Below are 26,991 nucleotides of genomic sequence, written 5' to 3' on the forward strand. Positions count from 1 at the left end.
AAACGAAATTGTAATAGACTTGTGGAGTATCCTGTATGCTCATTCATAAGTCAGTTTCATGTATAACTTGAAATACATTTATAGGTCCAAAATTATGGATTTTAATATGAACTGTGGATAAGTTGAGGGTCATTTCACAAAGAGGAGGAAACACCAATGCGGTCTCAGGGTGAGAGCTGCCTCAAATGCCACTGTTTCTTTGCCCAGGCATTTTTTTTTTTAAAAAAGTCCAGAATTGTCACTATGACAGAGAAATATTCCCAGGATAGCCTAAGCTCTTTTGTTTTATCACTCTTCTCAGAGAAGGGGGTGGCTCCTTTTTAATATAAGAGTTAAGTAATGAGAGTTAAGTACTCTCATTGACTCATGGATAAGTCAACCCAGGTTTTTTGGGTTGATTTTTAAATTAATTTTTCTACACTTATTTTTAGGTATACAGAATAACTGAATGTGCAGTATTACTAACAATAGAGGCACTTATTTGCTGCATTCATTCTCTTGTTAAAACACAATATAAATATTTGAATAAAATGTTGATAAGGACCCATCTTTTCATATAACATGCTACTAGATTATTTTCTAATGTCTTTGCAGGGATGTTACAACATAGCTTGTGCTCATTGCTGGGAAGATGGGGCTCAGTGTTCCCATATAGGTCCAAGAGGATTTGGTTAGCACGGGCATGGGCTAACTTTGGCCCTCCAGGCAAACTTTGGCCCTCCAAAACACCTGGAAGGCCAAAGTTTGCCCATGCCTGTACTAGCTCCTACATGGCAGTAAACAGAACACTTTCAGCTAAGTAACAAATATGAAGCACCAGGATATACCCCTGTACTCTGATCTGTGGTCAACACTTTACTTCTTCTGTTCACCTCCGTTATGCTAAATCAACATCATTTTTTTCATATTTATTACAGTACTAGGTGTACGATATTTTAACGGTTTGAGTAGGATTCCAAACTGATAAGTAATGCTGACTTAAAAGTGTATGCTTAAGATACAAGAGATTTTATCATCTGAAAAAAAAGCTGCAAAAGAGTAAGCTTCTCAAGAAGGTAAAACCATATCTCGACCAGAATATTATTATGTCCTTTATCAGAAATGCAGGCACTTTCCCAAGACATTTTTGTTTATCTTTGACAAATATAATTATCAAAAAACTGTGTTTATAAAAATATTAAACAAAAAAGCTGTCTGAACAGATGATGCTCAATGAAACATTACCATGACATTGAAAGTATTCTGGGGGAAATGAAGGCAAGATAAATAGTGCTTCCTGTTCAGAGTTGCATTAATTCTTTAAAAGGCCCATTCTTTTTGTCTAGAGTTTCAAGAGTTAGAAGTGTATTTGGAATTCTTTTTATGAATCTGTATTCCCTAGCAATACAAACAGTCATCCTGTGATGGAGCCCTATGTTAGTGTGATTTCATTTGAGGCAATGATGTGGATGCAAAAGATAACCTTTTTTTTGAAGCATTGGTAAACCCTGAAAAAGACATTTGGTTAAACTTTCTCACACTATTTTCATTGTGGCCCTGATCCAGATTGAGTTTCCCTGTGAATCCTTTTAATAAAATGAGGAAACTGGGAGGTCAACTACAGATTTCCTTTATCTGATTTAGCATTGAAATATTTCATAGGTAAATCTGTTGCCTGATTGCTTTGCATCTTGCTCCAAGTCTGCAAATCCATTTACTGAGAATAATTGGGTACTTCTTCAAAGTGTCCAGTACCATTGTTGAAGCTGGAAAGTCTAATTTAATCAATTGATTATATTATATTTTAGGGATATTTTTATTCTTCAGGAAATAGCAGATTTAGTGTCTGCCGCCAGTTAAACATTATTTTATTTCCTAAGTGGCTTCTAATGGTTCCTATTTTGATGTTTGCAGGTATTACTTTGTTTTTCCCGGGACACTTCAGTATTGGATCATTTTGAATACAATAGTGCTACGCCACCCAAGTCATACATTCGAGGTAAAGATAAAGACTTACACTTATAGTATTTATGAACACCCAAAGTGGATGTGAGCTTCTGCTGGTAATAGTTTTGGCTGAACAGGAATCTCAAATTCTACTGTTAAATGTATTTCTGAATACATTCTGCTTATTCCGCTTGCATTATGGATTTCAGAAATGATCCTAAAACACTTTAGAGTTCATTAGACAAGGTGAAGATTGTATTTTCCATGGTGTGTTGCATGTATGATGGAGGCCCAACATACAAGTGAATACCACATTAAATGTAATTCCATGATACTTTCCTTAACTACACATTCTTTTTATCTTTAAAATTACAGCTTTGATGGGCATGTTCCAAAAACATGCCCATCAAAGCTGTAATTTTAAAGATAAAATGGTTCCTTTGGAGACGGATGGTTTTTGCTGTTTCCATTTATGATGTTTTATTTTCTGGCATGTCCATACTCTGATGCTTTTTATCATTATAAAGAAAAATGTCAATGTAGTTGAAATGTTTGTGTTTTCCTTGTTTTCTGGTTTGGGCTGTATATGAAAGAGTAATTTCTTATAAATAGCTGCATTATCTCTGTTCTTATAATATGTGTTGAAATCTACAAATGTATGTCGTTGAAAAATCAAAGAATAAGATAATCCTTGTTATCTTTGTTGTGGTCATGGTGCCTTAACTATATGTGCATTCCCATATGGTAACATGAAAATTACTGCATTTTAAAAATGCTAAAATGGAATTATGTTTGGTGATTATTTTCATCAGTAACAATAGGTTTAAAAAAAACCCTTGTGCTTCTCCTAAAAAATAAGGCTGGAAAATATTATGGTTATTTTATTACATTAAGTGAAGAGAGAGGCTTGCTCTCTCCTCCAGGATCCACTTTTTTCCTGCATGTGAGTCAGAACTGTCAATCAGAATTGTGTCACAAAGCGTCCACTGTTTAAAAAGTTTTAAAGACTCTTGGCTGCTGACCATTTAAAGTTTAAGGAGCGTTATCCTATATGCTCATATGTACAACTAGACATTTTAGTCAAAAAATTGACCCCAAAACCCTGGTCAACTTATCCACAGAATAATGTAAGTACAGGCAGTACGCAACTTGCAAATATCCAACTTACAAACAATGTGTACTGTTTCCCCCCGAAAATAAGACAGTGTCTTATATTAATTTTTGCTCCCAAAGATGCACTAGGTCTTATTTTCAGGGGATGTCTTATTTTTCCACGAAAAAGAATTCACATTTATTTTTGAACAAAAACATGAACATTTATTATATACTGTACAGTAGTTGTCATCACAAACCAGCATAACCAGACAAACTGTGAATCCTATCAAGAATTTCTTGTTACTACCATTATTTCCATGTAGAACACTCTATGGTATGTACATTTACCGATCCTGTATGCTCTGGTGTTCTGTTCGGCGGGCATGCTTCCAAACAAAAACTTTGCTAGGTCTTACTTTTGGGGGAGGCCTTATATTTAGCAATTCAGCAAAACCTCTACTAGTTCTTATTTTCTGGGGCTGTCTTATTTTAGGGGAAACAGGGTAGTTAAGAATGGGGGTGAGACAACAGGAAGTGAAAGAAATCTACCTCTCGGAAGGGAAATTCACTCTTGAAATAGTTATCATGAGGAAAAGATGTCTCAATTGAAGCTTTCTCATAAATCCTTGTTTCCACAACAAGCCAATATTTTCAAAATCCAATTATCATAGTAACAGACAGTGAAGTGAAATTTTCTGAACTGGGGCACAGACAGCAAAACAAACACCACCGGGGTGTTAGCCCTTTCCTATTTTATTTTATTTTGTTTTATTTTATTTATTAATTCATTTCTACCTTGCCTTTCTCGACCCCGGAGGGACTCTAAGTGGCTTACAAGTCTGGCAAAAATTCAATGCCATACAGGTATGAAACACATCTCATCAAAATATAAACAATCTAAACATATAAGCAATTAAAACACATATCAGTCAATCAAACAGATTAAAACCATATAAAATGCTGAATCATGATCTCATGTCCAAATTGTTTACCAAAATCCATAGTCCATTATTCAAGCTGTTGAAGTCTCATTCCATAGTTTCCTATTCAACAAACTGCTGTGTAAAAATCCAGGTCTTAAGTTTTTCTCTAAAAAGGAGGAGGGATGGGGCCTGCCTGATGTCACTTGGGAGGGAGTTCCACAACCAAGGGGCCACCACTGATAAGCCTCTCTCTCATCCCAACCAATTGCGCTTGTGAAGAGGATGGGACAGAGAGCAAGGCCTCCCCAGCTGATCTTAAAGCTCCCTATGCAATCCAAAGGTAATATTTATATATTTTTAGCTGGAGGTACATTTAAAAATGTACCTGTTCTGACTTATATACAAATTGAACTTAAGAACAAACTTCCAGAACCTATCTTGTTCATAACTTAGTACTGCCTGTACTGTACTTTATCAAAAGTGGAACTATCCCTTTCTCTGAGAAGACTGGTAAAAGGCAAGAGCTTAATCCATTCCGGGAGAATCTAAAAAAACCATTGACTCCCTGTACTCCCTGCACAATGCAACTTCTGGCCTTGTTGAATGCCTGAAGGAGAAATGGCAGTGGCAGCTAGTGACAGCTGGCTTAGGTTCTTTCCCCGTCTTTACAGAATGATTATCAGTTTATACATGGGTCATATCAAAATCCTTAGTTTTGGCCCCCAAACCTGCCCTCAACTTATACATGAAACTGACTTATACATGAGTATGTATGGAACTATGTACAAGGTTAATTCATTTTTAAAACTTTTTTCTCGTGGATTATTTGAAAAATTGTTTTTTTACACCTTTGTAGGTTGTATTATGGGCATGTCTAACCTCTTATCAGCCGTGCCATCATTGTATGTTTTTAATTTGGAAAACCTGTCTTCATATTGCTGATGCCTTTGCATTTTTTTTTTGTATTTTTCACAGGGAAACTTGGCATGGAAGAATATGCGGTTTTTTATCCACCAAATGGTAAAGCTATACAGGTGCCTCCTCTAGTGGGAAAAGGGGAAACTGCAGCTATTCCTAAGATGCTTTTTTTGCATCATGTTTTGTAGTTTAACTGAATTGTTTTCAAGTCATGAAATGCAGAAGTTATGTTCTGTCCATCCAATGTTTTACTACCTGGATACAAAATTCTGCAAGGCTGTATTCTTTTTTTACTTACACAAATTAGTAACCTTCCTGCCATTGTTCTTGTAGCACAAATTTTCCCCTTCAAAATGAATAAAGGGGAATATGACATTTGTGAACTCCTATGCCACACACGTTATGTAGATAGTTTGTGTATCCCTATTGTGCAGAATGTATATGGCTATTCCCTGGTTTCTGTAGCCAAAGTCACAGTTCTAGAAATTTGGAACGATATAATATTATCTCAGTTGCTACTGTTCCAAGTTCATTTTAAGGAAGACATTTGTGATTTTCTGAGTTGACAAGAAGCTAGCATAGCAAAACTGTGAAAAAACTATGTTCTTCCCTAACCTTATCTAAAACATTAGGACAAGCTACACCTTACATGGAGCAGTAGCTTGTGGTGATTGTGGGAATGTACAATGGCATTTTTCTACCTTTTGGGGCAATTGTTTTTCTTTTTGCTGTTATTTCTGAGAAGCATATTTGAAGATCTGATTTTGACCACATCTACAGTGACCACTCAGTACAGTTGAAAGCAGTATGACAGCACCATGAGTGTGTGTTACAGTGCTCATTAAAGACTTCAAACTAAAATAATCAAAGTCAAGGAATAACTTTGAAATAGAGTCCATAAGTCATCCAAATCCACCATGGCCATGAAGCCACAAGATATTGTTGATCACTGGTTCTCAACTTATCGGTCCCAGGTGTTTTGGCCTACAACTCCCAGAAATCCCAGCCAGGTTACTAACCATTAGGATTTCTGGGATTTGAAAGCCAAAACATCTGGGGACCCACAGGTTGAGGACCACTGCTGTAGATCCTGGAACCAGTTTGAGTGCAGCCTCTGCAGTGTGTATAAGCACCATCCAGGCTTTGAACCAGTTGCAGGACTTCACAAGCTCTGCCAATCACACAGAATTAAGTGGTCAGTGTAAATGTACCCCACATGTTCCTGCAGGTTTTAAATTTTGCCATTTTTCAAGATTTCTAATGATTCCTTGAAGGCTGTCTTCTATGAAAAGAAAAAAAGTTTTTATTTTGTCGAATCATGCATTTATGATTTCTACATTAAAGTAAAGGCAAAGGTTTCTCCTGACTTTAAGTCCAATCATGTCTGACTCTGGGGGTTGGTCTCATCTCCATTTCTAAGCCGTTGTCTGTAGACACCTCCAAGGTCATGTGGACGGCATGACTGCATGGAGCGCCGTTACCTTCCCGCCGGAGCGGTACCTATTGATCTACTCACATTTGCATGTTTTCGAACTGCTAGGTTGGCAGAAGCTGGAGCTAACAGCGGGCACTCATCCACTCCCGGGATTTGAACCTGCTACCTTTCGGTCTGCAAGTTCAGCAGCTCTGTGCTTTAACACACTTTGCCACCCAGGCTCCTTGATTTCTACATTAGAGATACAAATTTTTCCTCTTTTTTCACATAGAAGAATTGAGGATTTCCAAAGTTCTCTTCCTTCAACCTTTTTGGGAGGTGTACTTTTACAGTTTTCTTTTACAGTTTTAGACTGATTTTGTAAAAAATAGTCTATTCAAAAATAATTAGTGAATGTAGTTCAAACAGAGGTTTTGCTAGAGGACGTGAAATGCAAAAAAAAATGACACTCTCTTTTACTACTTTTTAAATGAAGTATCTTGATGTCAATTTTTTTCTATTAAAATAGCTACTTCTGCGAACTGTTTTCACTGCCATCATCCATAGGGCATATTGTCAAAATCAACTGAAAGATCTGACTAATAAATGCTTGAATGCTTCCGTAGGAATGTTTTTACATTTGCATCCTTGTTACTGGAACATAAATTTAGCCATTTTAAATTCAGCTTCCATTTCTGAAAGGTTGGGTCAGGCTGTGTTTTTAGTAATTATTTACATTGTGTGTGGTATCAATACTGGGGTTTCCTGCTCCCTTTCATGTGAGAAAACACTCTTAACAGAACTACCGTCTTCCATGAGCAGAGCATTGTCATTTTCACAGGAGAGATGAAGTACATTTACGTATTAGGCTACCATGTCAGTCCTATCGCAAGGCCTTGCACTATCCATACTAGGAATTGAGTATGGGATAAAATGGGAATCTGAAACTCTAAGCATCATTTCAAATAGGAAGGAGTTGAATAATAGTTTCAGTATCTGATACTAAAATAGAAAAGCAAATAAACACAGAAATATGATCAATGGATAAAAAACATTTTAAGTTAAACTTGAAGGTAGCAAAAGTCTTGCCCCATAGAAATACTGCATTCAGAAGGATGAGCACATATGTATCACAGTAAAGGAATGCCAAAGTCTTGATGCCGGCAGTAAGATGCCCTGTGTCATCTTACCTTTAGCCATGCCTGGACCATAAGTGGAATGCAGAGAAGAACCTCACTTATTGTGGGATTTTATATAAGTCGCTTAGAGTATCCTTGTGGCGAGAAAAAACGGGATATAAATAGTAATAATAATAATAATAATAAGTAGAAGAACTGAAGCAAACTTCAGGTATCCTAGATATAAACCATTTGGGGCTTTAAAGCTAGTTCACCAACATTTTAGCATGTTCCTGAAGGGAAAGTGGCAACCACTCCAGATACTGCAGAATAATCATAGCCTACTTGATATTATGGCTGGAAGTTTGTTAATATTCTTGTATGTCCATCCTGGACCAACTGCACTTTCCAGAGAATCTTCAAAGGTGTGCGAGTAGTGTATACTTAATCAGTTGTGTAGCTGTTCAACATTAGTTGTCAACTTCAAAAGGCACAGCAGCCCTAGATTCCCCTGTCAACATCTGCTGACATTTCGCACCAAATCCATTCACCTCCCTTGGTTTGTAAGCTCTGGTTTCCCCTCTCAGAAGCTGTTTATTTCTGGGTTTAATTTTTTTTAAAAAAATGGCTGAAAGTAGGACCAGGATAGGGCTCTGTTTAAGTTCTGAATCAGGACTGTTTAACATTTTAGGGCTAATGAGCAGAGATATTGGAGGGATGCTTGAGTGTCTGACCATGCTGTAATAGATATGTGCGGTTAGGCTGTGCCCACCTAACTTGAAAAGCAGCCACTGAGAATTTGTTAAACTTTACATTACTACTTGTCTAATATATTTTAGGCTTTCTACAAGCTTGATTATGTCCTCACATTACAGTCTCATCAATAAAAGAAGTATTCTGAATTATTGGTTAACGATCTTAAATGAGTGGTGCGCTGCAGTGAATCACGTGTTATGGGGGAACAACTATTTTGCATCTGTAGAGTTAAAGATCTGCTTAAGCATACAGGGAGGATTGTAGAGTGCCCTGTCTCCCTTTTCTTACAATTTCTTTTCTTACAACTTTTTCACATAGTTGTGAAACCATTAACTGTTGTGACACTTGATAAAATGAAGCATCTTTCTTTTATAGGTGTAATCCCTTTTCATGGCTTTTCAATGTATGGTAAGTGACTATTCTATCTTGCATCAGAAGCAGAAGTTTAGTATGCTTCATCATTTTTTTTAAAAAAATTATATTGTTGAAGCAATGTGCTTGAATTTTTGTTGTTGTGCAGTTTGTGATTCATTCACTCCCTCTATCTAAGGCTATTTGAATTTATATTGCCATCATTTTTAGTCCTGGAGGTTTGGAGGAAGCATGGGTGCATTGTTGGTCTAAATTCCAGACTTCTGGTTCTCCTTAATCATTACTGGAGAACAATTTCATCCTTGGTTCTGCAGATTCTTCCAGCCATCCAGTGGTTGGCATTTCACATAATCACAAAATTTCACAAAATTGTATATGTGCAACTGATGGGATGTGCTTTCATATGAATCTGGCTGAATCTGGCCTATGCTTCCAAAGTGTTCCCATATAGGAATTGATTCTTAATTCTTATCCGTATAATAAAATTTAATGTCTTACTGTCTCCAAAATGAAAAAGATAAATTATCTGTAGTCAAGGGGACATGAGAGCCTTTTCAGTCGTGGCCTTCTGGCTCTGGAACTCTCTCCTGAGAGAAATTAGATTAGCCCCTACATTGATGTCCTTTAGAAAAGCCTTGAAAACTTGGTATTTTCATGCTACCTTCGTCTGAGGTAAACAATTGATTGAGTCCCCACCTGTTCCTTTAGCACAGTCTTTTGTTCCTTATCACGGATGGCCATGATTAGCTCTCCTAATTCGCTGCATAATTGAAATTACCTCTCCACCAAGACTATGGACTGAAGAGCCATGTTATCGCCTCTTTTAATGGCCATGTTTTTATTCTGTTGAAGCTGTGTTATTGATCTACTGTGATTGCTATGTATTTTATATTGTTGTAGTTTATATTGTGTATTTTATATTGTGTATTTATACTGTTGTGATTGTTACGTATTTTATATTGTTGTATTTTGTGTATTTTATACTGTTCTATTTTATTGTATGTTGTTGGGCTTGGCTCCATGTGAGCCACTCCGAGTCCCTTCGGGGAGATGGGGCAGGATATAAAAATAAACAACTTCTTCTTCTTCTCCTTCTCCTTCTTCTTCTTCTTCTTCTTCTTCGTCTTCTTATTGTGAGCAGACAATATCTACATTCTATTTCTGCAAAGACAGAATATACACATTTTGTTTTATTTTTATTGCCATATCTTTTGCCTTTTGTCACTGAACTATTTTAGCATTATACAGGGCTGCTGTTAACACACGTTTTTTATTCTTTCAGTTGCTCCACTTTGTTTTCTGTACAATGAACCTTCCAGGTTATATCAAATATTTCGAGAAATATACGTCCGTTATTTCTTCAGACTCCATTCCATCTCTTCTCATCCTTCTGTAAGTTTGCTTTGAATAAGTTTAACTTGTACCACCAGTTTTTAAATATTTATGCACAGTAAGGTAAGTAATCACATTCCAAGAGATTTAGGCCAGACAGGCAGTATATAAAACAGGAAATGAACAAATAAAAATAGCTTTATATTGTACTGTATTATGAAATTTCAGAATACAGTAGAATTACATTTTACAGGACTTACATAAAACATCTTTATTTACATACCTCAGTAGTATTGATTATATCTTCTGCTTTTGAGATATAAACTCACTTTGCTTAACATGGTTTATTAGTCCATCTTGCCTGGTGTTCTCTGTTTTGTATGACAGTCACAGTGCCAGGTCTTTGGCAGATGCCTTTTCCAATACTGTTGGGTTCCTTTAACTTGAGATGCTTCAGTTTGAACCATGAGCTATGAAACATGAGCTATGTTTCCTCTCCAGTTTCAGAATTTCATTTGACACTTTAAAGAAGAACATGAAAAAGTAGGCAAAGGGAGCTTGTAGAACCTCAGAGACTCACCGAGAGAGCAAAGTTTGTAACATAAGCTTTCATAGACTACATCTACTTCTTTGGATAGACATTCCAAAGATGAACATAACATAAGATTGTATGGGAGCAAGTTCCATAGTTTTCAGATTCTTAAAATAGTGTCAAAAGATATATGGTGCTAAAAAGCACATAAAGTGTTTCTAAAATATCCCACTTTGTTTCAGAAAAATAAGTACTTTTTAATATAAAAACTATACTACCTTTTAAGTATGCAGATTTATATGGATGTGGAAATGGGGAGATAGGTTCACAAGTAAACTACCTGCTCCATTATGAGTTATGCTCAATCCCATTATGCATTTTGTCTTAGTTCATAATGACCCTACACCAAATATCTGATCTTCTAGTTTCCATTCTCTCTTCCTTTCCTAAACATGATCACACTTACTAAATTATAGGGGAGGGTGGAAAACAGTAGCCAAGACTAAAGGTGAGACTTTTTTTTTAAGCATGGGAAGGATTATTTATTTATTTTTTAAAAATCTGCAAAATGAAAACAAAAAGCAAATTGTCCCAGTTCCATTCAAATCAAGATAGGCAAATGTTGTCCATCACCAGCTACTTCCTGGATTTGTGGAAATTACTCATGTCATAATTGTTTGTTTTCATTGGTATGAATTATTTTATTTTTATTTCACTGGGGCAATATTCATACCCCTCCTATGTGGTACAAAACTAGAATCAAGAAATTCCTGCTATATTCACTGTATTGTGCAAGTTTTTATTGTAAATTTAACTGTTATATCAGAATGTGGCCCTGCATTCTGATACAACCACATCTTCTCTGTCCACAAGTGGCAGTATTTTAGTGTGAAGGAGTCAGTTTGCATTGAAATAAGTGATATTTAATATGTGTTTGTCCACAGGCTAGCTTTATGAAACTGTTCTTTTTTTTTTTTTGCCTGCTTCGTATGCATTTAAATCCATGCATTGATTGTATTAGAAATGTTTTTTTTAATTCATAGTAAAGTGTATACTTTATGTTATTTTAAAGGGAATTGTATCATTATGTTTATTATTTGAGACTCTTCTTCAAACTCATCTACCACAGCTATTTTATCATCTTAGAGAAATTGGAGCACAACCGTAAGTATTTTTTCTTAATTCTGGGCACTGATCTGACAAGTTGTTGTTGTTGATAATAATGATGATGATGATGATGATGATGATGATGATTATGATTATTATTATTATTATTATTATTATTATTATTATTATTATTATTATTATTATTATTATTAAGCATCCAAAGGAACTATTGTGAGTTGAAGTATATGATGGATATTTAAAAAAATAATTGGAACCATCTTAATTTATCTTAAAATTGGATTAGTCTTCTGGCAGTTATCTGCAACCACCTCCAGTCAAAAAAAATCAGAAGAATGAGAGAGTAGATTTACAACAATATGGTGTTTACTGTCTATCCTGTCATACTTTTGATTTTCTGCATATTAAATTACACTAATCTATTCATTCTTCTTCCAAAACTTTTAGCATCCAAAAGAACCAGCAGAACTTCTATTATATACTAGTATAACCTTTCTTTAATCAATTGAGTTGTAAGCATAGCAGTTTAACATTCCTATGCATTTCAAATAATAATTAGTTCCCCCATAATATAAAATATTCCACCTTAGTGCTACTTTACTCGCTTGAGTATTCTTTGAAAGTGTTGATTGGTGGTCCAATACCAGTTTCAAGAGAGAGGACTCACATTAAGTTAAATATTTCAGTAAAAATAACTTTGAATTATGTTGGGACAGTGGAGAGAATGATGAAATATTGCATAATATTGAGAATCTAAATGGTACCAAGGGAGCCAGCATGGTGTAATGATTTGACTGTTAGAATCATAGAATCATAGAATCATAGAATAGTAGAGTTGGAAGAGACCTCATGGGCCATCCAGTCCAACCCCCTGTCAAGAAGCAGGAAATCGCATTCAAAGCACCCCCGACAGATGGCCATCCAGCCTCTGCTTAAAAGCCTCCAAAGAAGGAGCCTCCACCACAGTCCGGGGCAGAGAGTTCCACTGCCGAACAGCTCTCACAGTGAGGAAGTTCTTCCTAATGTTCAGGTGGAATCTCCTTTCCTGTAGTTTGAAGCCATTGTTCCGTGTCCTAGTCTGCAGGGCAGCAGAAAATAAGCTTGCTCCCTCCTCCCTATGACTTCCCTTCACGTATTTTTACATGGCTATCATGTCTCCTCTCTGCCTTCTCTTCTGCAGGCTAAACATGCCCAGTTCTTTAAGCCTCTCCTCATAGGGCTTGTTCTCCAGACCTTTGATCATTTTAGTTGCCCTCCTCTGGACGCTTTCCAGCTTGTCAACATCTGTTGAACTATGGCTCTAGAAGATCATAATTCAAATTCTTGCTGAAGCCTTGGATACCTATTGAGTGATCTGAGCTTTAGAGGAAAGGAAACACAAACCTGCTCCAAATAAATCTTGTCAAGAAAACCCTACAGCAGGGTCTTTAGAAGTTGGAGTTGACTTTAAGACACATAATAACAACAAATTTTACCAACATAATAAGAACCATTTAATTTGCTAATAGGTGTTTTATATAAATGGAGCAGTTAATGTGGTGTTAATTGTACAAATTTTCCAAATCTCCCCATAATTTTTTGAACTGCAAGAAAATTACTTGAGTAAAAGTATCAAGAGCCTGTAAGAATGAACTTGATCATCATTACACAGTTGCAAATGTAAACCCACAAACACATGCACAGACACATGTGCACTTGTCCTAAAGGCATCTTCTACTTTGAAAATTACTGTTAAGAAGGACAACGTTTTCCAACTGTTTCTTGAATTTCAGAGACATTCATATAATTGTTAAGTTACATGGCAAAAATCTATACTGATTGGATATTGGCAGGTAATAAAATACTGTGTTTTTTCCCTAATTTCTTGTAGTCTAAGAATATCATTTAAATGGATGGTACGTGCATTCTCTGGTTATCTAGCAACGGATCAGCTCCTGCTTTTATGGGACAGAATTCTAGGATACAACTCTTTGGAAATCCTTGCTGGTAATGAAAAATGTCATTTGTATGTGCTGCTTATTTTACACACAGAGAGCGATCCATGTGCAATACATGATGTGGGCTGCAGTACATGGTATAGTGTTAGATTTGACAGTCTTAACTCTTAAAATTTTAGGTATTGAAAGTGAATGAGAAAGAATGGAGCACTCTCCAAATCTCCCTCCTGCTAATGCATCTAATACCTACCATATGAACAGCAGCCTTGTATAGAAATCTGCAAATAATTTCTCGGGTGTACAGCTGGTAAATGGCAAATTATTTATATTAATCTAGAACCCTATATTTGGTAGCACTTGACAACTTTTCATAGTACAAGGAACAAGAAGTTTGTGGCAGTCTCAGTATTTCTTTTCTCTTTCTTCTTGAGGAAATGAGGTGTTGCTGAGATAGGTAAGTGCTAAATTGTCACAACTGGGATCATATTTCTCAGTGGTTGTAGATATCAGAACCAGCTCCTGTTGTTATTAGGTAGAGATGTCTGTGTATATTGGGACTGATTTATAGACAGGCTAGACTGAAAGTAGACCAAGTGGAATTGTTTGGATGGCACAGAAAAGTAATCCACGTGCTGTTGGATTATCCCCTTGTACCAGTTGATGAGCTAGGAGTCCATATCTCAGACTTCTTTTCTGTTACAACTGAACACTCTGTTCTCTTCATGTCACTGTTTCCATGCCTTGCCAGCAAGATTTTTTTCCCTTTCATACTGAAACATTTGGTAATAAGATACATAAAACTAGTAATAGATGGCATTCAAAAGAAAATAAAATTGTCAGATGGAAAACCTGAAAACATTAGCATGTCTTTGCCTTCTGAGAAAAAAAAGGAAACAAAATGCAGAAACTCCAGCAAAGGAAGCCCTTCCAACTGCAGACCAGGAAAATAAATTGACTAACCCACTCAGATGGCTGCAGTCCAATAAACCTCTTGAGATAAATAATTAGTATTTAAAGGAATTTTCATCTCATCTGGTGAGATTAAATTGGCAGAATTAACACAAATACCTCCCAAACAACAAAAAATGCCAGTGAAGAAAGAAGCACAAGACAGCTCAAGTGATGAAGAAGATTGAATTCATGGATAAAGTTTGAAAATGTGTGTTATTTCTACAGTTGGGACTGCTAGCTCAAAATGTATATGATAAGAAATTTCAGATTGGCATACAGTGTAAGGGAGACATGGACATCTGATGTATATACCTAAGATTAAGGTATATTCAGTTGGCTGTATTTGTATATTTATAATTTTACCCGGACTAGAGGTATATTGTATGTTATGTTTACATTGTCTATTTTGATAAGGCAAGTTGGCTTTTGATAAGAGAATTGGCTGATTAATAAAATAGTTTCATTTTTATATGATAAGAAATAATTGAATATTACTCAGGGCGGCCATGTAGAAAGTGGGGAGGTTCCAAGGCAAAGGGGGGGGGGGGTTCAAGTGCACAACCTCTCTACGTAACCAAAAAAAAATTAAAGGAAGCTGCAGTGTAGACACAAGATTTAATGGAGAAGCCAAATATAAAAAGTGCTTTGGAGAGAAGCAATGGAGCTTTGAAACACAGCCTTTGTTTCTGGCATATTTAAAAACTATATCAGAAACTGTGGCATTGACACAACAAATAATACAGATCCAGTCATAATAATCTATTTCAGCAATTTAATACAGCTACCCATCTTGATTCATTAGCAAAAGCAAGTGGCGAAAACCACAAAGATTATGTGCTTGTATGTTCCAGTGCTGATGTAACATCTGTGGAATATCCTCTGCAGATATGTTGCACAACCCCGGCTCTTCTAATCAAAATTGGTGGTTTGCAATCAGATCTCTGTTGGAGGTGCAAAATAATGAAAGGGACCTTTTTCCATGTATGGTGGGCTTGTGAATTGGTGCAGGCCTATAGGGGGAAAAGTTATAAAATGATAAATAAAATGATTCACAACAAAGTAAAAAAAAATCCAGGGATGTGCTTATTAGGGTTATTCAGAGACAACTTAGAGCAGCCAGAAAGAGAAATCTGCTAATACAGCTTCATGGCTGCACACATTATAATTGCCGAAGACTGGAAGAGTGAAAAAACATTAAGATCAAAAATTGGAGGGTTAAATTGTGGGATTAGGCACAGATGTCCAAGATTTCTAGCCATTTGAAACATGAAAGTCATGAATTTTTTGAAATAAACTGGAAACTGTCTTTACCATATCTGATGGGAGAATTTAAGAAATAAAAACAAGAGGAATGTATTGATATAGAAGTATAGGGGGGTAAAAATGTGCATAAACTCTGCAAGGTTCAATGATGGAAGCCAAGGTGGTGGGTTGCACTGGGGGTGGGATGAGGGGTAATTGTACTGAGGGTGGCGGGTTGTCTATGTATGTGTACATATTTGTATTGTGTATTGCAGGTGTATCATACTTTTAAAATAAAATGTATTTTTAAAAAAGAATGTCATCAGCAGATAGGCTTGTTTGATTTCATGACTCAGAGCTAGGAGATCTTTGTGTTCTCACAGGCATTTTAAGAATCATTTTCATACATTTAGACTTCTGGGTTGTGTTTTACAGTATTCTTCTGCTAATGCATTTGCTGATTTTACTTGGTATTATTGTATCACATTCTATTCTTGCTTATGGTGTCCAGACTCCAGTGGCTTATTTTGGACTGCTGTCTCCACAAACAGCGATTCCTTCTTTGCTGCAACTCACTATGCACCTTAAACAAACCAATAGCTTGGGAAATCCTTTGGAAGATTTTTTTATACTGTGGAGGACTGCACTAGGAGAAAGCAAGTCCTAATTTTATTGGTGTTAGATACCAAAGTATACTGTATCATCTTGGCAAAACATTTTGTATACAAACAGTCCCCGAGTTACGAACAAGATGGGTTCTGTAGGTTTGTTTTTAAGTTTAATTTGTATGTAAGTTGGAACAGGTACTTTTGTAAAGTGTAACTCCAACCAGAAAAAGATTAGTTTTAGATAGCGTGGGAAAGGGCTAACACCCCTGTAAACTTTGTTTTGCTGTCTGTGCCCCTGTTCAGAAGATTTCACCGCACTTTCTATCCTTGTGAAAATTAGATTTTGAAAAATTTTGGTTGTCATGAAAACAAGGGTAGGTGATAAAGCTGCAGTGAAAACACCTTTTCCCCATGATAACTTTACCAGTAGTGAACTTCTTTTCCTAGGGGTAGATTTCTTCTCACCTCCTGTGGTGTTGCCTCATTATGTAATTGGGAGTTGTATGTAAGTCGGATGGTTATAACTCTGGGACTGATATATGTGTGTGTGTGTATTTGTATTTGTACCTCACCTGGAGAACTTTGACTGTTGGGCATTGTAAAAATATAGGAAGCAATCCAACGTCAATTTAAATATATTTGTTTTATTGCCTTTGCATAACATGTTTGTAGTTTCTCTGAAATAAAACAGGCACAAATTGCTTAGACTTAATGTTGTGAAGCTGTCTGTATATTTCCCAAACAAAATGATTTTTGAAATAAACTTAAGCATGGATAAACCAAATATATTTATCAACAAATTAAAAGACTTTCAGTCTAAATATTGTGCATTCTTTTTCAGTTCTGGCAGCTGCAGTATTTGCTTTCCGAGCAGTCAATCTAATGGAGGTGACATCACTGGCTGCAGCTGAAGTAAGGATATGTTTCAGTTGGAGAATATGGAAATAGTTTTTGACATGTTGCCAACCACAGTAATTTAAGCTTCATGTGCACATAGTAAGCAATATGAGGCGCTCTGCCGAAATTCTTCCATTAGGTAAAAATTTAGAGGATGTTATGAAAATACATAGCACATGAAACGTACTTTACACTTGCAAAGATTTTTTTAATTTGGCATAAATCTTGTTCCACAGGTGACACCAAGATTATTTTAATGTATGTAAAATCTGTGCTGCTGTTCTACAGAGAATTACAGAATGTCTCATTTAAAAAGAGGTGCATGGAAATATGCTTTCTGCCAACTGTAGGATGTCCAGATATCATATTTAACAAGGTGCAAGTGTATATATGTTTACCCAGAAGTATATCCCATAGCATTTATTCATTGAAATGTCTAGCACCAATCCAGTATAGACTATTTATGTAAGAAATTAATATCCCTTTCTCTACTCAAGAGCCCAAGGCGGCTTACAGCCAATAAAACATACAACATACAAGTTAAAACCAAGTTAAAACCATAAATATTAGACATGTTGTAAAATTAGAGTTTAAATTATGCTAACCCAATCATATAAAACAAACCCATAGGCCTAACTAGCCATTTAGTATCCTTGAATTATGATCCCCCAAAGGCTTTCTTGAACATGAAGGTTTTAAGGCATTTTCTAAATGTTAGTAGATAGAATACAGGTCTAATATCATCTGGCAAGGCATTCCAGAGGGAGGGAGCTACTCTTGTAAAGGACCTCTTTCTAGCACTCTTCAGATGTAGAGAGTCTTGGATGTTAGATGATACTAACAATTCCCCTCTGAACCTAAGATATCTCCCCGGGGTATACCGAGGAACCCTGTCTCTCAAGTAATCTGGACCAATGCTGTGTAGGCCTTTAAAGATCAACACCAGCACTTTGAATCGGGACCGAAAACTAATAGGGACGGTAGTCAGTGCAGCTGTTTAAGGAGCAGAGTGGTGTGTTCTCTTATGTTCGCTCCCAACAACGGTTTGGAAAATGGAAGTTTCCGAACTGTTTTCAAAGGCAGAGCGCGTTACAGTAGTTCAGGAAGGATGTAACCAGGGCATATACCACTGTGACCCCATCAGATTTTTCCAGGAATGGTCGCAGTTGGCACACCAGTTTAAGTTGGGCAAAAGCAGCCCTGGTTACCTCAGCCATCTGTGCTTCTAGGTTTAAGAAAGAACCCAAAATCAACCCCAAACTGCAAACCTGAACCTCAAGAAGGAGTGTGACCCCCATCTAGCTCCAGTTGTAACCTTATTCCCGGATATGTCTTATCGAGACTAGTAGTACTTTTGTCTTATCTGGATTCAGTTTCAATTTGTTCACCCTTATCCAGCCCATTGCTGCCTCCAGGCACCATTTCAGGCGCAGCACGGCTTCCTTGGCATTATCTGGTGAAAAGGAGTATTAGAGTTGGGCATCATTTGAACTGAACTCCAAAACTCTGGGTGATCTCTCCCATCGGTTTCATGTAGATGTTAAATAACATTGGGGAAAGTGATGACTCCTGCGGGACCCCATCTGGTTCATGAATTACGGTGGTGTAAATCTGACTCACACCATCACAATTCACTTTTACAGTCACTGCTCCTGCAGTCCAGATACAGGAAAAGGATGGGATCCAACACGGTTCATCTTCCACATGTTGTCAGAAATGATCATGTTGTGGGAAAAGAGGGATTGCATTTGTTAAAAGGAGTTTTTGGAGGTTGTGTCAGGAAATGTAGCTTCAGAGACATAGATATGTCAGTGTACCTACATGTCCCAGTGCATGATCTTGGCCATAATTTCTTTGGATGTGGCATATCATAGTATTTCCATCTTCAATTATTATACATAAAATGTGGCTCTCTTGGTAAGTTGTGTAACTTATTGCACTCTGTGTTTTCTGTGACATACTCACCTCCTGTAATCTCTTCTGAAATTAAGAAAACATTTTTTCTTTAATGTCTGGAACTTCTAAATTACCTGACTATTTTTAACATGAAAATTGCTGTTTCTCAGTATAACATTCAGAATTCTAGCTTCTGTCAAAACTGAGTTATCGAACCAACACTCCCTCCTTTTGTAGCTGTTGATTGCTTTGCAAAAAAAAAATAAAAAAATCCCTTAACCAAACTGGATCAGAGTTTTGAGAAGCCTATAAAATCCACAAAATATAAGCCCAGGAGGGTCTGTATTTTGTGTATAATTAATTATTAATGTTAGTGTTACAAATAACAGTTGAGCTTTCTTCCATTTAGTTGTTTATTTGTTTAACACCATTGCTCCATGTGGTCCTTTAAAAGTAAAAGAATATAGAAACAGGTCCCTACCCTCAAGGCTTATATTGTTTTATTCTGTTTTATTTGTCGTTGAGATTGTTTATATATGCTTTTAATCTTGTCTATGTTTTGTCTTTGGGCTTGGCCCCATGTTAGCTGCCTCGTGTCCCTCCGGGGAGATGGTGGCGGGATATAAAAATAAAGTATTATAATAATAATTATTATTATTGTACTCTATATTAAAAAAAACTGGGTATAGGAATTGGATCCTGCACCCAGATTTTTTTCTTTATTCACAATGTCTCTTTTGCACCAATAATAGAAGTTGTGGGCAAGAGAGTTCCCCATTTCAAGCAGAATGTTTTCTCCCTCTCTCTATTTCACCTTTGAGATGTGTGTATGAAGTGTAGGGGGAGTAATAGTGCCCATTGCTTCTGTTTTTACTTGATTTGCATTATTTCCACAATGTTTCCTGTGGTTTTGCTTACTCTAGTTAGCTTGATTTGCATCAACCTCCATCAATATTTGTTCTGTGAAAAACCCAGCACAGAACACTGCTTTCACTTCTGCAAGGAACTATGTAATTTCAGTTGTGGACATAGCATGCAGTTTTGGAGAATTGATATAGTTGTATCTTATGATGGAAGGATTCATGTGGCTAAGTGTTCTAGATAACATGAATCACTCTGGTCAATGTGAGAATAAGGGCTACTATCTCAGTGTATCACCACTGGAAGACAAAATAGGCATTTTCACAGGAATTGCCCACCTAGTTTCAGGGTATAGTACTATTCCCTCTCTTTTCTAAAGTAAAACAGTAGAACTCATTATTTTAGGCCTAGTGCTGCATTTTCATTATGCTCATTCATATTTGACTAAAGGCACTGAATGAGAATATATTACGGTTTCTGTTAAGTACATTTTTTCACCTTTTTGATATTCACATTCATGTTTTTGAAAGTACTATATGGATTGAGATATTGAAGTTGTGTATTTTTAGGATACATTTGGTACAAATTCTGTCCATTTTCTAGATGCCTACTTTGCTATTTATTTTTCTTCAACTTGATTATATCTCTAATCTCCAGTAAAACCACAGAAACAGAAAGCTTTACTTCAGCAGAATAGCTTGGATGCCTTCTCAGATTTTGGGCTTTGTATGAAATGGGCTTGAGAACATTTAAATTTCAAATTTGCAGTTTCAGGCAGGTATATTACAGGCAGGACTTCTGAATGGCATGGTTTTTTTTTAACATACTATTAGCAACCTACATTTAAGACTTCACTGGATTTGATTATTATATTGCCTGACATCCCTGGTGTTTGTGATTGTCAAAACCACTATCTCTCCGCTTACTTAAACAGTGTGCAGTACTCCTCACCTTAGTGCTAAGCAGGCAGATTACCAAGTAGTCACCATGGCTTTCACAAGCTCATTTCTGTATTTTTAATGATAAAACTTCATATTACCAATCCTCACTACACTCCAGGGGCACATCATCTCTTTATAATGAAATGCCTTTGATGGGATCATTTATCTTTTGCTCAGAACAGAAGCACCCTGATGAGTCAGATTTGCATTCTCTTTCCCCCAATGACCAAGCAGATGCCTTTAAGGAAGATTTCCATTTCAGAAACTCACAAATAGAACTTAGGAAAAATTACCCCATTCAACTGACTTTTTTTCAAAACTTTTTCAGAGATCAATTCTCTCTGATTTTATGAATTTATCTAATCTGGTAGATGGCAGATGGCATTGCATCTTGTATTAGTGTATTTCTTCATTCAATTTGTGGTGTTTGTTCTAGCATCTTTTGTCTCCATAGAATAATCATAGATTTGGTTCCTTTAAGAGAGATGGGATATTTGCTTTTTCTATACCACATGTAATTTTATAGTAGAGTGGCTTCAATTTAGTGGAGATTTTTTTCTTGCACTCTTTTATAATGTGGGAACAAGAACCAAACACTACTCTAATAGTATTTTCACCACAGATTTATGGAAAACATGATATCAAGTGTTCAATTGTTTTTTCTATCTTTCATGATCCCTAAGAAAAGTTTGACTTTTTCATAGTTTCTACAGAATGGCTTAGAAGTTTCAAGGAATTATATATCAGAAATCCAAGTTCCTTTTCCTGGTCAGTCACAGCATATCTAAAACTCATCAATGTAGATTTTTTCCCCCTGAATGGGAGTCTCTCTAACCTTGATTCTCATTTGCCATTTTAGTGCCTATTCATTTATAACCTCTTGCACAGTATCAATATTAAAACTATTATTTTGAGAGTGGTAGCTCTATGACACTTTCCTGATGCTGTTTTTTTTTTACCTGCATTAACTGCTTTAGCTTTAAGGGAATTAACTTTCAGTATGAGAAATAGTTCAGTCATAGCATACATGTATGTCTACATTAATAATAATAATAATAATAATAATAATAATAATAATAATAATATACTTTATTTATATTCTGCTCTATTTCCCCGAGGGGACTCAGAATGGATCACATGTGCATATCTGGCAAACATTCAATAATTGGCAAAGATAGAGCAGTACATAAACAGAGGCAAGCTTCCCTCTTTTTTCCATCTCCGGCATCCGGAGGCTGTGCTCCACTTGGCCATTGGGAGGTGCTGTTGCTCTATTCTTCCATGCCGAGGAGCCTTACGTTCATAGACGCCTTCCTGATTGGACTGCCGGCATGTTTTTCACGGGTGCCTTTTTCCTCCCTGCTAAAAGCGGTACCTATTTCTCTACTCACGTTGCTATTTTTGAACCACTAGGTAGGCAGAAGCTAGGCTGACAACAGGAGCTCACCCCGCCCATGGCTTGAACTGCTAACTTTCCGTTCAGCAAGATTTTCTGTAGCTGGCGGTTAATCCGCTGTGCTATGCTACAACCCTATTACCTGTGAAAGGATATTATTTTGACATGATAAAAACACTAACTATATTAAATGCTCTCCTCAAATGACTGCAGTTGTAGCCTTCATCCTACTGGTCAGAATATTCAAGAATCCATACTCAAGTTTGTTATACAATTTATACAGCATTAGGCCTACATGACCAGCATCTATGATATTGTTAGCTTCCCCAAGTTTCATCTCTTGCTGTGTAGATTTGTGTTGCCAATTTTGTCCCAACAATCTGTTGCTGTTTTCCATTCATTTACATTTTTCTTCCCTACTATGTCCTTGTATTGTCGCTGAAACATGATTCAGAGAACCTGGTTTGAAAGTGTTCATATAAGAAATGACGCTTCCCCATGTACAGAGGTGGGGCAATCCCAAATATGTGCTCACTTGTCTCTGTCCAAAAAGAACCAGAAAGAGAAATTTATGTCATGAGAAGCAAGAATGGAAGAACAATGTCTTGCCCAAGCAAACCATTTGAAATTTATGGGGTTTCCTTTAGTCAACACGTGACTTTAAGGTCACACACACACAACTGCATTTGTTATGCAGCTTCGGATCTGCTGCACATCAGGGATAGATGTATCCACTCACATTCAGATGGTTGAATTCCAAGATAAATTCCCCATTAAGGAGTATATAGCAAGAAAATTGGGAAAATGCAGGATGAAAGTGATGCTAAGGCATCCTGTTCTGGACAGGTAGGCAGCTGGAACTCTACAGAATGCTCAGCTAGATTATCTTGTGGTGTCAGCACTGGACCAAATGAGATTATTTTTCACCAGCTCTGAACTTGTACTAACTCTACTAACCAAAGATATCACACACTGGCAGCATTTCACAGAATAATTCAAAACACACTCAAAACACGCACAGACACATAGACACGCACATTTGTTACTCCTGCAGTAGGGCAGTGGATAAGTAAACTGGGGATATTTTTCTTATAAGTTCTACTGTGGCATCTATGTGTCTGGTCCGTATAATGGTCTTTTACTTGATGCAGTCCTTCAGGAGTGACTGTTTTGTCATTACTGTAGAAAATCACACTATAATGTATATTACCTATCAATGCGATATTTTTCTACAAGTAAGTAAAAACAGCTATTTTCCTACAGGGTTTATGTCATTTTCCTTACTTTTTGGACCTACAACTCGAGGTTGGCTTGTTTGCTCCTAGTTAAAAATCCTAGTCTCAGTATCTGAAACATTTTTAATAAAGAAATTTGGGTGGGGGAGGAGTAGAGAAAATGTTGTCAGCTACTTAGAACATGCATTTTCCAGCTACCTGGTTATGTGGAATAATCTTCATCAATATAATCAAACAGCCCTGTAGACCTAGGATATATATTTTTATATCCTGAAAGACATTGAGATTCCTGTGGGTTCAGAGAGTACGTACCAAATACATCATTTTAAGATGTGTGTGTGTGTGTGTGTGTGTGTGTGTGTGTGTGTGTGTGTGTGTATGTATGTATGTGTGTGTGTGTGTGTGTGTATATATATATATATATATATATATATATATATATATATATATATATATATATATGTTGGAATTACATTTGCTTTCTATTGGTAACCCAAGCCTAGGTGTCCTTACTCATGTCTTCCAGAGCTTCTTGAAAGTAATTAATATATATATGTTGATGAATGTTAAAATTACTTATTTATCTCATAGGGACAAGCAGGGTAAGGATTCATAATGTGTAATTATTTTTAGACACAAGATGAAATATCAGACTCTCTTCTGAACCCATGATACTACATATATTTGAAGGTATCCTAAATCCTAAAATAAAAATATAGTTTACTTGATACTAATACATTTTGGGACTCTCTAATAATAAATAAGTACTGACACAGAGAAAAAAATACCAGAAGATAAAAGCAGGTAAACTAACTTGGGTACAACTAAAGGAGATGTTACTAATGAATTCTGCATTTTTTTACTTCTCTGAGAAAAACTAATATAATTTCTCTCTATTTTGTTTCAGGCTGTACTTGCTGATCTTTCAACGCTGAAAGTTATGCCTCTTCTCCAAATTTTTCTTTTTGCCACTGGCACTTGATTTATCTCATAGTCCCTGGACTGCATTGCAACCCCTGGATTGCATTGCTAAACTTCCATGACATACTAATAATAAACTATGCAACACTTCCATTGAACTGAACTCAGCCATTAATGATCATGTTTTTGCAAGGAATTAAATCTGTACTTTTCACCTCGAAATCTGCCTTTCTATACCACTTAAATCCACTGCATGTAGCTGAGTTTTTGCCAAACTGCTACTACTGAATATCGTGCAAGTCAAATATTTTCCTGTTTATTAAGTTCCATAATATTATTTAAATGTATGTATTCTTCTGTGCAACAAGAAGGCACCATAATGCTGGAGAGCATGTCTCCAGTAATTATAATACGTTATCCAGTAATGCCATCTCTCATCTTATAAGTCCTACAATACTTGAAAAAACAATACTTAATTTAAAAGTATTTATTTTTAAACATTTACTAAACAATCCTAGGAAAGTCATAGCAATACCTTTGCAGCCTTTCTATATCATTTCTTGTTTGAAGAGCTTCTTATTTTATAGTTCTTGGGTTGAGGCAGATGTTTTTAGAGAACTTGAATATGGGATGATGAAGGCATCATTTTGCCTTGGACTAGCTGGTTCTTGCAATTTTTGAAACACTACAAAATCTGTAAAATGTGTCTTTATTAAAGATGACAGCCAAATGACTGGTAACAATCTCCTGCCATAGTATCTTCAGTTTTCAGAAAGAAACTGTGTCTTCACTGGTCTTTAGTTATTTCCTCTCACCTTTTCTCTCATATTCTTTCTGATCATGCTTTGAAACCCTTGATATGCCTGGGCACAGCTATCTCCCAAACCCATCGAAGCCTGTCTGTACACGAGCCAAAGCAGTTGCTTGTGAATGACGTCAGTAGTTCGCTCTCTCTTAACTCCCACCTCCTCTTTAGAAGCTGAATGTGCTGCCTTTGCTGGTTTCCCAGTCCCTGCTGGTTAAGGAACTTGTGTGTCAACTCACAGAGGCCAAGCTCGTGTTCCTATGTGACTTGAATTGTGCTGCTGTTAGGGCAGATGATGTTTGACTGATGATGAGTTGTTTCTACCTTTCCTCCAGGGAGTCCAGTAAACCTTCTTAAAAGCCTAATTGATTACTAGATAATTCTAATTTAATCACATACAGCTGTCAGCCAAGATTGGATGTCACGACATTCTTCACAGTAAAGCTGTATCACTGATGTGCCATGTTACTTTCAGCCAATTTGTGCCCTTAGGTTCACTTCGTACTTGCAATTCCCAATGGTTTAAAACTGCAACTTGTCATACTTCTTGATTAAGGTGAAGCTGCATTGCCCCATTCTGTTTTGTTGTATTCAGTATTTAAATCTATTCAAACATTTAAAGACCTTTGTGTATGCATTTTGATCTGATACACAAAATGTTTCAGTAGCACACATAGTGTTTCAAGAGCGGCTTGCACCAAAAATTGTAAGTGGCAAACTAATATATGTCCGTTTTGCTGAAAATGTATTATTTCTAAGAATTGTGTTTAATTAAAACAATTGACCAAACAAAGTAATTGTTTCATTGTGCTGCTTTATTTGCCTTTCTTTTTGGAGCTTAATTTGTCCTTCTCTTCAGTAAAACAAATGATTCCCCCCTCCACTCAAATGTATCTGGTATTGAAGAAAAAGTTATATCTTACAATAATCATAGACTGCTGTAAATTATTTCCTACATCTTCGTTGTATATAACCTGATTGATTTTCCCATTTCATTTCATTGTTTAAACAATTACCCCTGTATTCACTGGCATGTAAAAAGTATTGGCAGTCCCCATGTTAGGGTTCTCTAGGTTTGTTCATAAGCTGAATTTGTATGTAAGTCAGAACAGGTACATTTAACAGTGTAACTCCAGCTATATGTGTGTGAGAGTGTGTGTGTATACACATACATACATGCACACACACACATATATACAAACACACATACATACATACATGCTTTGGGTAGCATAGGGAAGGGTCAACACCCTCATGTTGTTTTGCTGTCTGTGTCCCTGTTCAGAAGATTTCACCTCACTTTCTGTCCCTGTAATAATTGGCTTTAGAAAAAATTGGCTTGTTTTGGAAACAAGGATTGGCAAGTAAGCTTCAATGGAGGCACCTTTTCCCCATGATAACTCTTTCAGGAGTGAATTTCTCCTTTAAGGGGTAGATTTGTCTCACTTCCCGTTGTCTCACTTTCATGTTTTGATATTTGTAATTTGGGGATTGCCTGTATAGGATTTCATCACCAGATAAGGAGCCTCCGGTGGCCTAGGGGTTAAAAGCCTTGTGACTTGAAAGTTGGGTTGCTGCCCTGAAGGCTGCCAGATTCGAATCCCACCCGGGGAGAGCGCGGATGAGCTCCCTCTATCAGCTCCAGCTCCATGCAGGGACATGAGAGAAGCCTCCCACAAGCATGGTAAAAACATCAAAACATCCGGGCATCCCCGGGCAACGTCCTTTCAGATGGCCAATTCACTCCAGAAGCAACTCTGGTTGCTCCTGACACAAAAAAAAAAAATCAC

At 36.6% G+C, this 26,991-nt stretch overlaps 1 protein-coding gene across 3 annotated transcripts in view; it reads left to right on the forward strand.

Annotated features, from left to right (window-relative positions):
• tbc1d19 (TBC1 domain family member 19) overlaps positions 1 to 25,994 on the forward strand; it is a 104,318-nt gene extending 78,324 nt beyond the window's left edge. For all 3 annotated transcript variants that reach the window (XM_062982193.1, XM_008118828.3, XM_062982194.1), the window contains 8 exons: positions 1,894 to 1,978; positions 4,920 to 4,964; positions 8,526 to 8,558; positions 9,805 to 9,914; positions 11,459 to 11,550; positions 13,382 to 13,497; positions 17,091 to 17,161; positions 24,383 to 25,994. In XM_062982193.1, coding sequence (XP_062838263.1) covers positions 1,894 to 1,978; positions 4,920 to 4,964; positions 8,526 to 8,558; positions 9,805 to 9,914; positions 11,459 to 11,550; positions 13,382 to 13,497; positions 17,091 to 17,161; positions 24,383 to 24,457 — 627 coding nt within the window. In that variant the 3' untranslated portion in view covers positions 24,458 to 25,994. The remainder of the gene's footprint in view (positions 1 to 1,893; positions 1,979 to 4,919; positions 4,965 to 8,525; positions 8,559 to 9,804; positions 9,915 to 11,458; positions 11,551 to 13,381; positions 13,498 to 17,090; positions 17,162 to 24,382) is intronic.
• The last annotated feature ends 997 nt before the right edge of the window (positions 25,995 to 26,991 follow it).

The sequence above is a fragment of the Anolis carolinensis genome, chromosome 5 (genome assembly GCF_035594765.1).
Source record: "Anolis carolinensis isolate JA03-04 chromosome 5, rAnoCar3.1.pri, whole genome shotgun sequence".
NCBI classification, from domain to species: Eukaryota; Metazoa; Chordata; class Lepidosauria; order Squamata; family Dactyloidae; genus Anolis; species Anolis carolinensis.